The sequence below is a fragment of the Aspergillus sclerotioniger genome (genome assembly GCF_003184525.1).
Source record: "Aspergillus sclerotioniger CBS 115572 chromosome Unknown BO94scaffold_38, whole genome shotgun sequence".
Classification (NCBI taxonomy): domain Eukaryota; kingdom Fungi; phylum Ascomycota; class Eurotiomycetes; order Eurotiales; family Aspergillaceae; genus Aspergillus; species Aspergillus sclerotioniger.
In genome coordinates this window covers 135,762-151,595 of record NW_020291028.1, presented here as the reverse complement: position 1 = coordinate 151,595, position 15,834 = coordinate 135,762, and the positions used below count along the sequence as shown (strand labels likewise).

The 15,834-nt window shown below is 51.5% G+C and overlaps 6 protein-coding genes and 1 non-coding gene across 7 annotated transcripts; 4 read left to right on the top strand and 3 right to left on the bottom strand.

Moving 5' to 3' along the window:
- Positions 1-429: 429 nt before the first annotated feature.
- Positions 430-1,266, bottom strand: BO94DRAFT_477058 (exonuclease; the record flags this gene model as incomplete). The annotated part of the gene is made up of 1 exon (XM_025608625.1): positions 430-1,266. One exon carries the CDS (start codon positions 1,264-1,266, stop codon positions 430-432), a length of 837 nt encoding a protein of 278 aa, XP_025462735.1.
- A 360-nt stretch (positions 1,267-1,626) lies between these two features.
- On the bottom strand, positions 1,627-3,424 carry BO94DRAFT_569484 (cytochrome P450; the record flags this gene model as incomplete). Its single annotated transcript, XM_025614739.1, has 5 exons — positions 1,627-1,874; positions 1,925-2,088; positions 2,133-2,243; positions 2,296-3,170; positions 3,220-3,424. The coding sequence occupies 5 exons, from the start codon at positions 3,422-3,424 to the stop codon at positions 1,703-1,705; spliced, it is 1,527 nt and encodes a 508-aa protein (XP_025462734.1). The 3' UTR covers positions 1,627-1,702.
- A 1,274-nt stretch (positions 3,425-4,698) lies between these two features.
- Positions 4,699-6,962, top strand: BO94DRAFT_560511 (uncharacterized protein; the record flags this gene model as incomplete). The annotated part of the gene is made up of 5 exons (XM_025614158.1): positions 4,699-4,796; positions 4,914-5,178; positions 5,224-5,285; positions 5,331-5,546; positions 6,008-6,962. The coding sequence occupies 5 exons, from the start codon at positions 4,699-4,701 to the stop codon at positions 6,960-6,962; spliced, it is 1,596 nt and encodes a 531-aa protein (XP_025462733.1).
- Positions 6,963-7,365: 403 nt separating this feature from the next.
- On the top strand, positions 7,366-7,764 carry BO94DRAFT_477008 (uncharacterized protein; the record flags this gene model as incomplete). Its single annotated transcript, XM_025608623.1, has 1 exon — positions 7,366-7,764. The coding sequence occupies one exon, from the start codon at positions 7,366-7,368 to the stop codon at positions 7,762-7,764; it is 399 nt and encodes a 132-aa protein (XP_025462732.1).
- Positions 7,765-8,047: 283 nt separating this feature from the next.
- On the top strand, positions 8,048-8,120 carry BO94DRAFT_t282. Its single transcript has one exon. It is a non-coding gene; the product is annotated as a tRNA-Lys (tRNA).
- A 3,612-nt stretch (positions 8,121-11,732) lies between these two features.
- BO94DRAFT_539710 (threonine/serine exporter family protein) lies at positions 11,733-13,957 on the top strand. The gene is made up of 2 exons (XM_025612760.1): positions 11,733-11,768; positions 11,829-13,957. The coding sequence occupies exon 2, from the start codon at positions 11,853-11,855 to the stop codon at positions 13,824-13,826; it is 1,974 nt and encodes a 657-aa protein (XP_025462731.1). The 5' UTR covers positions 11,733-11,768; positions 11,829-11,852; the 3' UTR covers positions 13,827-13,957.
- On the bottom strand, positions 13,874-15,454 carry BO94DRAFT_569478 (DUF895 domain membrane protein; the record flags this gene model as incomplete). Its single annotated transcript, XM_025614738.1, has 5 exons — positions 13,874-14,041; positions 14,110-14,206; positions 14,252-14,412; positions 14,454-15,307; positions 15,367-15,454. 5 exons carry the CDS (start codon positions 15,452-15,454, stop codon positions 13,874-13,876), a joined length of 1,368 nt encoding a protein of 455 aa, XP_025462730.1.
- Positions 15,455-15,834: the final 380 nt, after the last annotated feature.

Genomic DNA, 15,834 nt, shown 5'->3' with positions numbered 1-15,834 from the left:
ATGCAGGAGATTGTAGTACCTGAAGTACGTGCTGTCGTCATGCTCCGCGATTCTCCAGCAGATGGTGCATTTTGTGTCTTCAGTCATTTCCCGGAGATGGTTAAAGTTGGAGTTTGTGATGGACGTGGCAAGACCGGAGGAAGATGAGAGAGCCGCGTGGTAAGATGCCTCGCGGCACGTCAGGCAGAAATACCGCGCCGTTCTCAGCCTATCGCTTACGCTAGTACTACTCCTAGTTCTACTGGCAAGACTTCTAGCGATATCACGTGACCGTATAGATGGATCTAAATAGTATATTGGAGTAGTTCGGGAAATAGTAGAGATCCAATCAACAATACTATGAGAATCTACCTAATGTACTACCATCCAAACGGCCGTGCTACCATCGGGATATTCTCACGAACAACCCTCATTCTCCTTCTCCTTCTTTTACCTCTCCCACCGATCAAACAAATCATTCACATCATCATCCGACCCATGCCGCCGATAAAGCTCCGTAAGCTCATTCCTCCACGGACCCAGCCCTTTACTCCGCGAATACGGATTATAATTCTTGTGTCGGGATTGTCGAATCCTGCGCGCTGTTGCCCGTTCCACCCTGCGTCTCCAATGCTCGGTCAATTTCTCATGATACACGGCGTACAATGCCGATAGTAGTTCCACATTCCCAACACAATAATTTATAATTTCCTGTTTCAGAGGCCGCTCGTTGAACACCTGGTATCGGACCCCCTTGGATGGATCAAAGAGTAAAGATGCCCGCGCCTTCTGAATCTTCCATTCGAGTTTCTCGGCGTAGCTGAGGGGACTATCGTGGTCGATGCATTTGGAGAGGCGGAGGACGGCTCGCTTTGAGCCGGTTCGGGAGGCGTTTTCCATGAGTTGGAGGTCGGAGATGCCAGCGAGGGTGATGTTGAAGAGGGAGAAAAGCGCGTCGGAGGGGTTGCTGGCGTCGAAGATGACTTTATGGATGGAGGGGGATTCGAGGATCGTTTTCAGGGATGTGGGTTTGTCTTCGAAGGTGGTTGTGAAGGCGGAGAGACCGAGTCTGTGCACATCGATGAGATAGACTGTGTTGCTGGGGGTGAAAAGAAGTGTAAATAGCGAGATGGTTCCGTAGCCGCATGGGTTGTTGCCTTCGAGGGCGATGTAGATTTGGGGGCATGTAGGGGTGGGGTTATCTTGGATGTTGGAGAGAAACGAAAGAAGCGAAAAGAGTGTGTTGGTCGTGTCGACTAGTTGAATGAGTGGGCTCGATCGTTCCATGGCTATGGCCTGTAGTGACATTCGTTGAGTGTTTGGTAGTTCTGATCTCACGCATGATGGGTATGTGTCGTTGCCGGTGGTTGATGCTGGAAGAAGAGGAAGGTACAATTGAGTCTGTAGATAGTTTGCATGCCTCATCTTGTGGTCATCATAATAAGACCGTACTTTGGACCTCATACACATTTCAAACTTGGGGCTGCTTTTTCTCCTTGATTATTGAGGGCACTGACAAAAAAAACGCCTGCAAATTGATTCATGGTAAGTGATAACAGTTGCCCGCACAATCAAGCATAATGAAATACATATAATATAGAATCAGTGAAGGTAAAGAGGCAAGTGAGTGATGTGAGTGATAACCACCTTTTTTTTCCATGTCATCACATCGACTATCTGTTATCTAAGTAATCCATGTTGAACAAGATAACCACTCGTATACTCAATCCACCACGTTGTTGACCTTGGCGTAAACCGTCATCATTCCTCGCCTGGTCTTGGGAAATACTGTCTCAGAGACAAACTTCATATCTTCAGCAGTAGTGTTGTACAGTTCGAAATCAAACCGTCGAACCATGTACGCGATGGCAAAGTATAGCTCATTCCAGGCCAGACTAGGAATTTTAGCCACCCCGATATATCTTCCAGCAAGGCAGAAACTCACCTCTTACCCACACAAGACCTACTACCCTTGGAGAAGGAGACATGGTATCGTTTTAAATAATCACTCTTCTCACCCTGTAGCCACCTCTCTGGATCAAACTTGTCGCAGTCAGGGAAGAGGATTGGATCACGGTGGATGAAGTAGGTGGAAGAACACATAATTGTCTAGAGAATCAGTGATGAGCTAATGGTAGGTGAATCAGACTTACGCCAGGCGGAAGCACATAATCATTATATCTGAGGGTCTCTGTTGGAGCGATGCGACCAGCGCGGAAAATCGGCCCATAGGAAAGCCTCAGGGTTTCGTAAATAAACGCAGTCTAGAACGGCCACGGTCAAGGTCAACTCCAAGATGAAACGATTTAAGCTTACCAGATAAGGCAGCTTCTCCAGGTCCATCCAGGTGGATGTACTTATGGGTGTTGGCAAAATCTGCTTCAACTCCGTTCGGAGGCGTTGAAGGACATCTGGATGGGTGGCGAGGATATACGCTGCAAAGGTCAGAGTGCTACCTGTCGTCTCCGTGCCAGCACTTAGGAACTGAACGCCTTCGTCCCGGAAGCGATCGAGTGTTCGCTCCTGTGGCGGAATACGAGGATCTCCCAGTTTGGCGAGTATGGTCTTGTACTTTGCTCGTTTGGTTCCGGTGTTATTGACGTCCATGTCGTTTGTCGGAAGTGCTTGCGCTGATAGCTCATAAAGCTTCTTGAGATAGGTATACATAATTCCAAGACCTGGTCGGAAGAAGCACATGAACCGCATTGGTATCATACGCATCAATAAGGGCAGCAGGGGGAATAAGCGGTTGAGATGACTGGCCGTTGTAGTCTCATTGACGGCACGGCGGATGTAACTGCCAAAGTTCTCGCTGCCCAGGAAGCCTTGACTATAACCGTAGCAAAGATAGGTGATGATGTCTGATGCCATAGCAGCAAAAGCATCATCCAGTCGGACAATCTTATCCTCGTCGTGGAATTTCTGAAGACGGTCCATGAGTTTCAACGTACACCCTTCTGAGACGACCGAAAGCTCCTGGATGGAACGCCTCGAGAAAAAAGGGCTGACGACAGCACGTCGCATGCGGTGATGGTCGTGAGTGGTAGTCGACACTAGGGATTGTGGAAAGCCAGTTAGAGGTATGTAATACCCCGGTTTATCCCGCCGACGTCTGCTGGAGGCGTATATCTCATCGTAGAAAGTTGGGTCGCTGATATGAACCTCGTCGGGCGCGATGCGAATAATAGGGCCTAGGGAGTTAGCAGTGTGATTAGACGTATGTCCGGCCGAGAGACGTGCCGTAGATTTTATGCAGCTCTTCAATCTGGAAGATCAATTTTCCTTCATGGTAGACATTATAATAGAAGTCGTAAAGATGGGTGATGGCTGCCAGTCTGGGACCAGGGATGTGGCGCAGCGGGTGAAAGTAGAGACGATAGAAGATCTTCGGGATTTGGAAGATTCCCACGCCCAGACCTACCAGTAATAGCAGTGAAAAGCCCATGTTTGATTGTACGATCGAAAGGGATACTGGATGAACCGGAATCCGCTGAGAGGGCTGGTGGAATATAAGAGAAGTGGCTCCCAGCCATTCTGACAGCAGATGCCCACTGGTACACTTGGTCTCCTCCTGACATCAAGACTGTGCGGACAGACTGCATTCAAGTTGGCATCGACCTAGGCATGATGGTTGTTACACTGCCATTGTCGTTATGTGGCTGGACCTAAAAGGGTAGTGTTGCCAGGTTCCCCTCCTGCTTGAAGGCTCGACGTCTCGAATTGGTGCCACCATCACCTCTTGCTTGTGGATTTGATATCGTAAGGAGCAATCCATTAAAGCCTCTAGCTCTGGTGGCGAACCGTCGCTAACACTGTTATGACACATACTGTCTCGATGGATCCCGCTCCCGAGAGTTTACATGCAACATGCTTTGCATGGCAACGTGAAGGCAAGTTTCAAGATCAAGGCTGTACCAAGGATGAGTTCCCATGCCACGAGGTACATCATCAAGGAATTCTCGGCAGATATCATCATGATTAAACGATCCCACGAAACCTTCCTAGTAGATTTATACTAAAGAGCGGTGGTTAGATATGTATTCGTCTGAGACTCCAAGCCGGCATCCTGCTGCCTTTATGATATCTGCAAAGGCAGAGGTGCTCGAGCGTTGCTTCTTTTGGTCTCATTTCTTACTTTTTCTCTATCAACCAGGAATAGGCAGATTTCTATGACAGATGGCTGCAGCTATGTTAGTGCTTACACAACTCCGAGGAGAAGGGAACTGTGCAAATACCAAGAAGGTTGTGTAGCATGCAGTAAGTCCAATTCCAGTGATAGGCCCGCAGCTGCAGGATCTTCTGACTGCTGCCTAGCTGTTATTCTCCGAGACTCGGTGATTGCACAATCTGACTGTGATTGTGTTGCGGTGGTGGTCCGTGCAACGCTGGGCATTTATATTCTTTTTCCCGGGGATTATTCCCTCCTATGTCGTTTCAGGCATGATGTCTCCAACTCGTCTTATGCATCCAGTATTACCTCCTCAGAACATAGAGCCAACCGGCGCGCTTCCGGGCCGTTCCCGGCATTTGGGGTGGATCGTATGCCCGGGTTCTGCTTCACATCCCGGCCGGCGGAATGGGCTAAAGTCCGAGACAGCGGTATCTCTGACGCGGAGACGGCGCTATACATAGCCTGCCCCGGCCCCTCGTCATCCTCAATCTCACCTCTTTGTCTCACTTATCCCCTCAATCACGTCCAATTCCTCTAGACACTGCATCATGACTTGCGAAGCGTGCCGTACCATTCCCCCGGTCATCTCCGAGGGATACACTCCCAAAGGCACCTACTCTGACATTGCCGGTGTGAAGACCTGTACGTAAAACCCACCAGTGCTCCGTTGCAGTAACGTGGCTCACATGGATCAAGACATCACTGGATCAACCGACGCCAGCATTGGCGTTATTGACGTTTACGACATCTTCGGTATCGCCAGCCAGACCCTCCAGGGAGCTGATCTCCTCGCCGCCCGTCTCAATGCCGTCGTGTTGGTCCCGGACTTCTTCAATGGCGGAGGGGCCGCACTCGAGTGGTTTCCCCCGGACACGGAAGAGAAGAACAAGGCACTGTGGGGTTTTATTAACACCCATGCTTCAATTCCTGAAAATGTCGAGATCCTTAACAAAGTCATTGCGGAGGCCAAGGCTCGGTTCTCGTCTGTGAAGGGCTGGGCTGGGTTCGGATTGTGTTGGGGTGGAAAGGTGCGACTCTCATAATAAGAATGGAACAGCGTTCACTGTTGTTAGGTTACTGTCCAAATCTCGGGACCTAACTCGCCCTTCCTCGCCTCGGGACAAGTTCACCCTGGGTATGGCCTTGAAATTGTTTCAATTACCGCTGCTGACATGGATAGGTTGGTGGATGTCGAGGAGGCCCGGAAGCTGACCATTCCCCACATCTTTCTCGCCTCCAAGGATGAACCGGCTGATGCTGTCAAGGCGTACTCTAAGGTGATTGCCAGTAATGGCATTGGGGGGCATGTTGAGACTTATCCGACCATGTGGCATGGCTGGATGGGTGCCCGTGCCAATCTGACAGGAGAGGAGAGCTTGGCGGAGTACAAGCGGGGGTGGGTACTCTCTCTTCAACCTACGATGCAGCTAACAGTAGTATAGGTACAATCAGCTGGCTGATTTCTTCGAGAAGCATCTCAGGACGGAGGCGAAGATCTAGAGCTAAGACTGGTATATGGGCGTTGAAAACCGGGGTCTCTTGCCCGAGCGGGTACAATGTTTGGTGTGACACTATGCTATCATGCCACCACAATTATATAAGTCAATTGTTTGAAATGAAGTTGAACAGATATAAACATACCCACAAATACAATATTGCATTCCTCGTAATTACGTTAAAATCAAGTTAACCTGGAAATGTCCCCATTGTTGTGTCCGGTAAAATGCCCCCGCGGTCCGCCCCACGTGGATCGGGCGCACCCGCCAAGCGAGTCCGACTCAACCTCGACGTCACCCGTCATGCCATCATGACTTCATCCTCTCCCTCCCCCAACGTCCTCGTCTTCGGAGTCGGCAGCGTAGGTGCAATCTACCTACACCAACTCCAACGAGCCGGCTGCATCGTCACTGCTGTCTGCCGTTCCAACTACGACGTCGTCGCCCACCAAGGCTTCAGCCTGTGCAGCCCCCGCTTCGGCAGCGTCACCTACCGTCCCGACCACACCGTCCGCTCCGTCCACGACTGTCCCCGCGACATCGAATACGACTATGTTCTCGTCACCACCAAGGCATTTCCGGGTCGCATTCCCTCCCTAGCGGACCAGTTGCGACCGGTACTCGAGAATCGCCCGACCACGGCGATCGTCCTCGCGCAGAACGGCATCGAAATCGAGAAAGATATCGCAGAGGCGTTCCCTTCCAACCCTATAATCAGCGGAGTGGTCTATCTACCCACTATTCAGACGGAGGCAGGGGTGATTGACCATGCAGAGACACTGGATCTCTTGGAGCTGGGAACGTATCCAGCCCGCGCGCCGGAGAGTCATAAACGCAAGGCGGAGCGGTTCGTGGATTTGATGGTGCGGGGTGGTGGCGATGCCGTGCTGTTTGAGGATATACAAGAGGCGAGATGGGCGAAGCTGTTGCTGAACGCAGCATGGAATCCGATCTGTGCGTTGTCATTGTGCACGGATGGTGGGTTCCTGTTGACGTCGGAGCCATTTGCGCGTGATTTGACGTGGGGAATCATGATGGAGATTGTGGCCTTGGCGAAGGCGGTGGGGATCGCTGGGGTGGATGAGGAGGCGGCCAAGAAGAGGTTTGCGTTGGCGGAGAGACGCGCCCGAGAAGGGACGGGCAGAGAGGTGAGTATGTTGCAAGATGTGCGCATGGGGAGGCCGTTTGAGATCGAGGCTATTGTTGGGAATGCAGTGCGTCTGGGGAGAACATGCGGGGTGTCCATGCCCCGGCTGGAGACAGTGTATGCCTTGGCTAAGGGGAGGTTGGATGCCTTGATGGGGGCGGGTGTATAGATGCATCTTGTTTTGACACGTAGACGTTGCAGGTTCACAGTGGTGTGCATTATTCTGCAGCGACAGTTGGGAGCCTGCGCCGAAGGCTCTGGAGATAATCATGATAGACTGCTAGACACGTCATAGGTACCTGGAGATTATTGTGCTGTGGCTTCCGGAAATGACCTATTATCTTAGCATTGTCTGCAGGGGTTCAATTATGATTGTCCGATTGGACTGCCGATCCGTGGGAATGCACATCACTGCAAAACTGGAGGACCGTGTGAATGCCAGCAGGCTGCAGCAGGCTGCAACACAACCCGAGTACACTCACATCACCTCTATGTCACAGACATCATCCCATCTCTGTAACCACACAGTCTACTCTACCTCAGCTCCATCCCTCCCATCCACACAACCAACAATGTCCTACACCGTCTACACCACCGAAGAAATCGGCGAACGCAACCACATCGCCATCTACATCGAAACCAACCCGGATGCTGCCCCGCAAGTCATCCGTGGCCGCCTCTACCACGTTGTCGGAACCATCCTCATGGGCATGACCTATGCGCCCCGCGATACTCCCGATCCTGAATCCATCCCGGGCCATGTGCCAGGCTCGAAGAAAGAAATCGGGACTATTGCCAAGGAGGATTTGATCCGATTCGAGCAGGAGTGTTGTGAGGTCGTTCCGCCGCCTGCAGCCCAGGTGACTATTAGTGGGAAGCGATTGGATCCGTCGAAGCAGTTGTACCGCTGTGGTGGGTGGGTGGAGGATGTGAAGAGGATGGCGTTTGAGAAGGGGCTTTTCAGAGTGTAGTAGAACATCCAGAGGTTAGAAATGGTTGCGTTATGGAAGGATGGTCCTCATATTTCGAGTACATCTGTGGATCGGCGACAGATTTTATCCACTTAATTCAATAAATGACAGCTGGACTTACTCTATATAGATATTGCAATTCCATCCTTCTGCTAGTCTTGGCAGCCGCCTTCGTAGTTGATGGTCCACTAGATCAGTCGGCGGCCAACTTTGTCTTCTCCATGACTTTGATACTAACGGTAGGATTATATACCACAAGAATACAGCATCTTTCACCGAACTAGCCCGGCTAGCTCAATCGGTAGAGCGTGAGACTCTTAATCTCAAGGCTGCGGGTTCGAGCCCCGCGTTGGGCTTCTCTTTTTGCATTTTTTGTTTTTACATGTCTCTCCCGCACCCCCACGAAAACCGGTCATCGGTCAAGTTGGCTATGTCATGTCGGCTTTTACTTTAACTCTTCAATTGAGTTGCATGGAGTTAGGCCCTTGCTAGTCATTTTATTTCATCGAGTTGTGTCTCTCTTTTACCTGGCAGTAACCCACTGTTCAGTTGCTCTCAGGTCGGAGGCTTCCCAAAATATATAACCGGTCCTCGGTTACCAAAACACAGTGCTGACTTCTGCATACTTCTATCCATCTGTACAATACATGGCGCTCACGACTCTCCAGCTGCGTCTTAGACTAATATATGCTGTTTATGTTCTGTTGCTGTTATATACTTCATCGCGAGGATGTTTTGGGGTTCTAGATAGGTTATCAGAACCAATCCTAAATTCAGAGTCAAAATATCCGGATGTAGAGAATTCCACTGCAACAAGGTGAAGTTTATGGCAGTCTTAGGATTTCTTATTTGCTCGATTCATCACCCGATCTTGGTCGTATTACTTCAACCTGATAGCACTTGGTTTCATGTTGCCTGTGTCTCTTGATTTCGTCTGGCTGTTTAACTCATCTCTTTCTCCTCCCACCCCCAACACATAAATCATTGTGGAAGTGGCGTTGTCGAACACAAGTTGATTCACGTTAATACGTGAAGTAATGTCAGAATTTGCAACATGGTTACTATCTGTTAGATGAATGGGTTTCTTTGTTATCCCCAGGGATTGGCGTAGACCTTTACCCATGAGATCCCTAGCCATCAAGAAATTCACATCATACCAATGCATGTTTATCACTGCACCATGTTCACGTGCCGTATTCACGATAGAAGCCAGGAGATATAAACAGTCATGTCTTCCTCCCTCCTGCCCTACTTTACCACTCCCTATCTGCTTCCCACCCCATATTTTCTCTTCTCTCCGTGACCTCCCTTTATTTACACACAAACCGAGCAAGATGTCCTCACGCGGAAAACTATTCCTCCTGTTACTGGTCTTCAGTCTGCTGATGCAGAATGCCCTGACCCAATTCCAGACCTCCGCCATTGTTACCACCACCGACAACGAGAACGATGGCGTTGCCACTACACTTCCCGACACTCCTGACGACTCTGACGGTCTTGAGGACCTAGACACCGGCGTCTCCCCTGCGACTCCTTTCCAGGCTGGTCCTGTTATAGTAAGTTCCACCGTAAAAACCACAGCTCATACTGACCAACCCAGTGCCATAGTGTTTGTGACCAGCATGACAAATGCAGATGCAAGGTGAACAATCGCATTCTCGTTTGCAATTGCAAAGGTCCCTACACTCGTTGTGGATGTCGCACTGTGATTCGCCCGACTGGGGATGTGGATGCTGCTGTTACGGAGGATGCAGCGGCCGTGGCTGCAGCAGACCCAGTTCCTGATGTGTCTGAGGATGATACTGATGACGACGTGGATGGTGAAAGACTTTCGGCCGACAATTCTTTGATGCCTGAGGCGGATGTAAGTTCATTTTACTGGAATGATGGTTCGGCGGTTGCTAGGAGCGTTGAGGAAGAAGTTGCAAGGAGCCCTGATGAAACGGAGGAGAAAAATGGCGATGATCAAGAAGACAATGGTTCTTCGGGTAATTCCTTGACGCCTGAACGAGAGGTAAGTGATCCAGCCTATAATACGTATTAATATTGACATATGCAGATCTGCTTTAGCAAATGTAGCACGTTGAAGCAGTGCTGGTGCCACCGTCCCAATCAGAAAACCCACTGCAGTTGTCATGACGTGGGTCGGGAATGCAGATGTATTGTGGGGTGGCCTGGAGTTACATCCGCCGAGGATAATAGCAACGATGACACGAAGACCGGTAACAATGACAAGGAAAACAAAAATCAGGGAAGAGATGTCTCTACGGCTGACAATCTCCTGGCTCCTAATCGCGAGGTGAATTCATCCCGTTAATATTGAAGCATGACTGACCATCAAAGAGGTGCTCTGGCATCTGCGATGCTAGATACGGGTGCCTCTGCAAGGCCAAGAAAGGCCGCGCGCACTGCCCTTGCAATAACGCAGGCCAGCAGTGTCTATGCAAAGTACCTTGGCACTTGGATGGCGAGAGTGCTGAGGATACTCTTGCAATCGACGATGTTCCTGCAGTTGACGATGTCCCTGCAGTCGATAACACCCCAACAGTCGACGGTGATGTCCCTCCTGAAAACATCGGGATGATCGATGTCATTGACGGAGTTGCCTACGGCAGCGCGGATGTGAGTCCCGCCGACGTGCTCGGTATTCCCCAAGAAGATAAACCGAAAGTAAGTCACCAGCCATTCTTGACCGAGTTATACTGACGACTAGGTCTGTCACGGTATGATGTGTAACAACAAGAACACGTGTTGGTGCCAGTACGAAGGCCATCGGGTTAGCTGTCCGTGTCACCGACAGGGTGCTCCATGTTATTGCAAAGTGCATTGATTTGAACATTGAGTTGCTTAATGTTGGCTTGGTTTATCTACTTTAGGGTCTGGTTTGAACCTGGTTGCAGACACCTGAGGCTGAGACGAATATTGGAGATTAATCTGGATCTGGTTTAATTGGTTCATTTAGATTGAACAGATACAATTGGCAGATACCTTTATTTATTCCAGTGATTCTATTCAAATAGTAGATCGACCACCACGATACTGCAGTGTTAGCCACGAATATCCAAGTTGGCCAGAGCACCAAAGTATACCCCCAGCTGCCCATCAGCAGCCCAGCCAATATAGGCTAATGCCATGTGTCACTGCAATGTCCGTGCTGAGTGCAGGTGAAAACCATTGGAGGACAAGCAGTGGGATGAATTTGAGAAACGTTTCAGATTCTGTAAGCGAAGGTCTAGATGCCATGCCTCGCTGCTAAATCTGGGTTTTTTTTTAGCCGGGAGAAATGCGTAAAAACGGCTGGGATCGGTCTGGAACACGGCTGGCGGCACTAACCCCTTTAGGATAACGGCAGACCGACGGTGCAAAACGGGCAAAACGGCCAAACAGGAGGCCAGTCCGGTGACATCCGACCAACCACGGGTGAGGGACCGGATAGAAGTGCCGGGGACCACTCACTATTCATCTTCTCCATCTTGACCCTCGGTTGTTGGGCATCCCCCGTCCCCGGCTTCTCCCCCCTATCGAGTCAGTAGTCCACGCAATTTGACTGCCTATAGCAACTAAACTATAGTTCGATCGGACTCATTTCAATCTGATCTCTGATCCGGGGCATCGACACACAGGGATCCCAACGGCCAGTGCCAAGGACGCGAAGCTTTGCAGTGGGGGCGGATCCGCCACGGTTTCAGACGGATTCCTCTCTTCAGCGTTCAGGGGATCTGGCCGTGGCCGTGGCAGAGGCCGCGTATTTGAAAGGGAATTCCCCGGTGCAGCACTCGCGTCTTCTCCGCTTGTCTTCTCCGCTGTGCCAACACTGTCTCTACACTGTGCTCAACACTGTCGTGGTGAATCTGTACACAGTGAAACCTCACCTGAGGAGTAGGAATACATCGCCACGGTTAGTGGGTCGCCCCTTTATCCACCTCTTTTCCTGTTTTCTCTTCCCTGAACTTTTCTCTTGCACTGGCAGTTACCTGTCATTTGACCGCACTGTCGCCACAGATGTAAGTACCGTGGTACGGATTGTCTAAGTTCAGGCACTGCCTGAGACTGACCACCATTAGGAATCAGGAGTATGCCTATCCAGTATGACCAGCCCAGACGACAGCACCCGTCTTGGTCCCCGGCGAGACACCGACCCCGCCAGCGATGACGACCCCCTCGGCGCCCAATCGACCAACAATGATGAACGCCCGCTGACCCGCGATCAGCCCGCCGGTGGCAACCACTGGGGCGTTCTTTTTAAAGCCATCCGCGAAGGCACCTCCCAGCTGGCCGAAAAACTCGGTCGCGATCCCGACGGCGGCGATGGACTGGATTCTGCCTGGCATCCGGAAGATTACGGCTTTCAGGAGGATATTGAGATGCGGGATATGATGGAAAAACAGGAAATGGAGGATCAGGAATATGCCAGCAAGCTGCAGGATGTCCTGGGCTCGGATGCCAATTTGCTCGTCAACAACTTGGGTTTGGGGGAGACCCCGTCGCGCACCAACAGCAACGATGAGAATCTCATCGGGGGTGTCCTCTGGCATCTGCTGAGCCACCAGATGGGACACAATCCGGAGGAAATCCACGACGACGGTGCTGTGCCGGTCTCCTCGGAAGACGGCCTGGCGCCGTTACCGAGTGAGCTACGGAAACGTCGCAAGAAGAAGTGGTACGATGAGGATCCGACCAACGACAAGGAGGGACGGAAGAAGATGAAGGAGGCGCTGTTGACACAGAAAATCGGGTCGCTGCTGACGCGACAACGCTACATGATCCAGCTTTGTCGCGCTTTGATGAAATTCGGCGCGCCCACCCACCGCCTGGAGGAATACATGCAGATGACGGCCAACGTGCTGCGCGTGCAGGGCCAATTCATGTACATCCCCAGCTGCATGATCATCTCGTTCGATGACCCACTCACCCGCACCGCCACGGTCAAGCTGGTCCGGACCGTGCATGGACTGGATCTGGGACGACTGGGGGATATCCACAATTGCTACAAAAACGTGCTGCACGGGCGGTTGTCGGCAGAAGAGGCCCTCCCAGTGATGGACGACCTAATTACCCGACAGAGCAAGTTCCACAAGGCCTGGATGCTGGTGCTGCTCTCAGGACTGGCCAGCGTGGCCGTCGGCCCGTGGGCGTTTTCCGCCCGTCCGGTGGACATGCCGATTATCTTTGTCCTGGGCTGTATTCTGGGGATCATGCAGCATGTGGTCGCGCCCCGGTCGGCGCTATACTCGAATGTGTTTGAAGTGACGGTGGCGATGGTCACGTCGTTTCTGGCTCGGGCATTCGGGAGCATCTACTATTCCAACGGACAGCCGGTGTTTTGCTTCTCAGCCCTGGCGGAGTCGTCCATTGCGCTGATCCTCCCGGGATACTCGGTGCTGTGCAGCAGCCTGGAGCTGCAATCTCATCAGATCGTGGCGGGATCGATCCGACTGGTCTATACGATTATTTATTCGCTCTTCCTGGGCTACGGCGTGACGGTGGGCCTCACCATCTACGGGCTGATTGACGATCATGCGACCGATTCAACCACCTGCCCGGCGCAGACGGAGAACATCTATGGCAGCGTGTACGTGCAGGAGTTTGTGTTTGTGGCCATCTACTGCGCATTTGCGGCGATTCTCAACCAGGCCAAGTGGAAGCAGCTCCCGATCATGTCGTTTATGGGTGTGGCGGGATATACCACGTATTACTTTACGGCAAACCATTTGGACAGTCGATTTGGCAGTACGATTGGGGCATTTACCATTGGGTTGTGTGCGAACTTGTACAGTCGGGTGTGGCATGGCCATGCGGCGGCGGCGATTGTGCCGGGCATGTGGACGCTGGTGTCGTCCGGTCTGGCGAGCAGTGGCTCGATCATCTCAGGACTGGCATATGCGGATGCAGTGAAGAATAATACAGTGTCGGACCAGACGACGACGTCGACGGAGGAGTCCTTGGGAGGATTGGCGTTGAGTATGGTGCAGACGGCGTTGGGGATTACGGTTGGACTGTTTTTGTCTGCGATGGTGGTATACCCGAGTGGGAAGCGACGGGGAGGGATATTCAACTTGTAGATACAATCTATCTTATGGTGAATCTATTCCTGGGTTGATCTATCCATCTATCCATCTATCTGTCCACCATACTCCCTAGCCAGCTTGCGATCTTCTAAGCTTACCCCAAACCGACGAATAACCAACCAGGCCGGGAGCAGCGAGATGCCCCAGAGTCCAAAGTTGATATAAGTACCACCAACCGAGGCCATGATGCCGACACTGCTCAAGCCATACTGAATGTAAATGGTCAGCAACCAACCAGAAGCATAGAACCAACCCGAAGCATAGACAGACAGCTTACCGAAACCGCCTGCACGGCCGATTCAACACCTCTCAACAGCCCACTAATCCTAACCACCTCTTCTTCATCCGCCGCCAAATTGCCCACCACAAAGTACCTATTCAGTCAGCATCCCATCACCACCTCAGGGTAAGAAACTCACAAAAACATATAATTCAACTGAAACCCCAGCACCCACATCAAATACAACACAAACCCCCTCGCAAACCCCTCATCCGACCAATCAATCGCCACCTGCCCACTTCCACCACTTCCATATGTATACCCCGTTGTCACCACCGTCGCCCAAACCCACCACCCTCCCTGCAACCCCAACACCACAAAAAACGCCCCCGACTCCTGACCTTCAACCCAAGCCCACCTCTATCCAAAAACCACCCCAACACATTCCCCCCAATCAACGCCAACACCCCGGACAAAAAACTCGCCAACGCCCGAACCCGCACACTAAACCACAAATCCAAATACGTGAACATGACCGCCTCCGTATACGTCGCCTGCGCAATCAACGGTACTATCAGGAGAAACTCCCGTCGACAAAACATCCCCATCATTGCCTTCACCTCATACCAAGGATTATGCGCAATGCGCAACTTAACCTTCTGCCCATCACTCCTCTGCACCCGTTCCGGAGACGTAAGCAATAACCCCCCCACTGGTCCCAAAGCCTGCAGAGCAATAAACACAGCAAAGACAGAATACGACACACTCCCCGCTGTATTCCGTCCAACATTCAATCCCAGATTAATCGCTCCGCCGAGAATCTGCCCCCCGACACGAAAACTCAACCATAATCCCAGAAACCGGCCTTGATTCCCGGGCTCAGGGTAAGATAGCGCGATCGCACTCTCCGCCATCCAGAACACCCCCGCGGAGAGTCCACACAGCGCTGCGCCGAATAGAACTAACCAGTCGGTTCCGAAGCGGTTATGGGTGTATAGCCCCGCTGCGTATGGTGCGTAGCCGATTGTGCCGAGGACAAGGGTGTATTTGATCCCGACGAAACGGACGAGAATGCTCCCGAAGAAACAGGAAAATACCATTAGCCCGAAGGTGAGCGCGTTGGCGGCGTCAACGAGGTAGGGCGATTCGGATCCTCCTCCGCCGAGACTGTTCATTGCGGTCCAGATTCCGGGGGCGAGGAAGTTGCAGAGCCCGAGGATTAGGGCGTTGTAGGTTGTTGAGCGGTACCATTTTACTATTAATTATTTTTATTGTTAGGTTTGGGGGGTTGGGTGGGTGGGAGGGAGGGCGGACCTGGATGTTTGATGGTATGGTCAATGTCAACGGGGGTAGATGGTTGGAGTTCTTCATCGCTGGGATGGGGGGTTTTCTCTAGGGACATTTTGGTCCGAGAGGTTATTCAAACAGATAAGTGAGAAAAAAAACCGAAGAGCTAGAATGAGAGGGTCAATGCAAGGGTTACATACCTACATATATCTCACCTCATCCCCTCATCCCCTCATCACCGATGAAATAGAAGATAGTAAAGTGAGCATGTTATCGCGCGTATTGCATCATGCAAGGAGCGATACTCCATTGGCAGCAGGGTTGACTCGGTCGAGACCATGGTAAGAATGTTGTGGTTTGAGGGGGAGATTACGTGCTCGCACGGCATTTTAGCTGCATACTGTCACCACCACATTGTACTTAGTGACAGTGTGGGGGCAGGGGGCAGATTAGATCCTGTTTTTGCAATACGGTTGAAACAGATACCGAGACTGT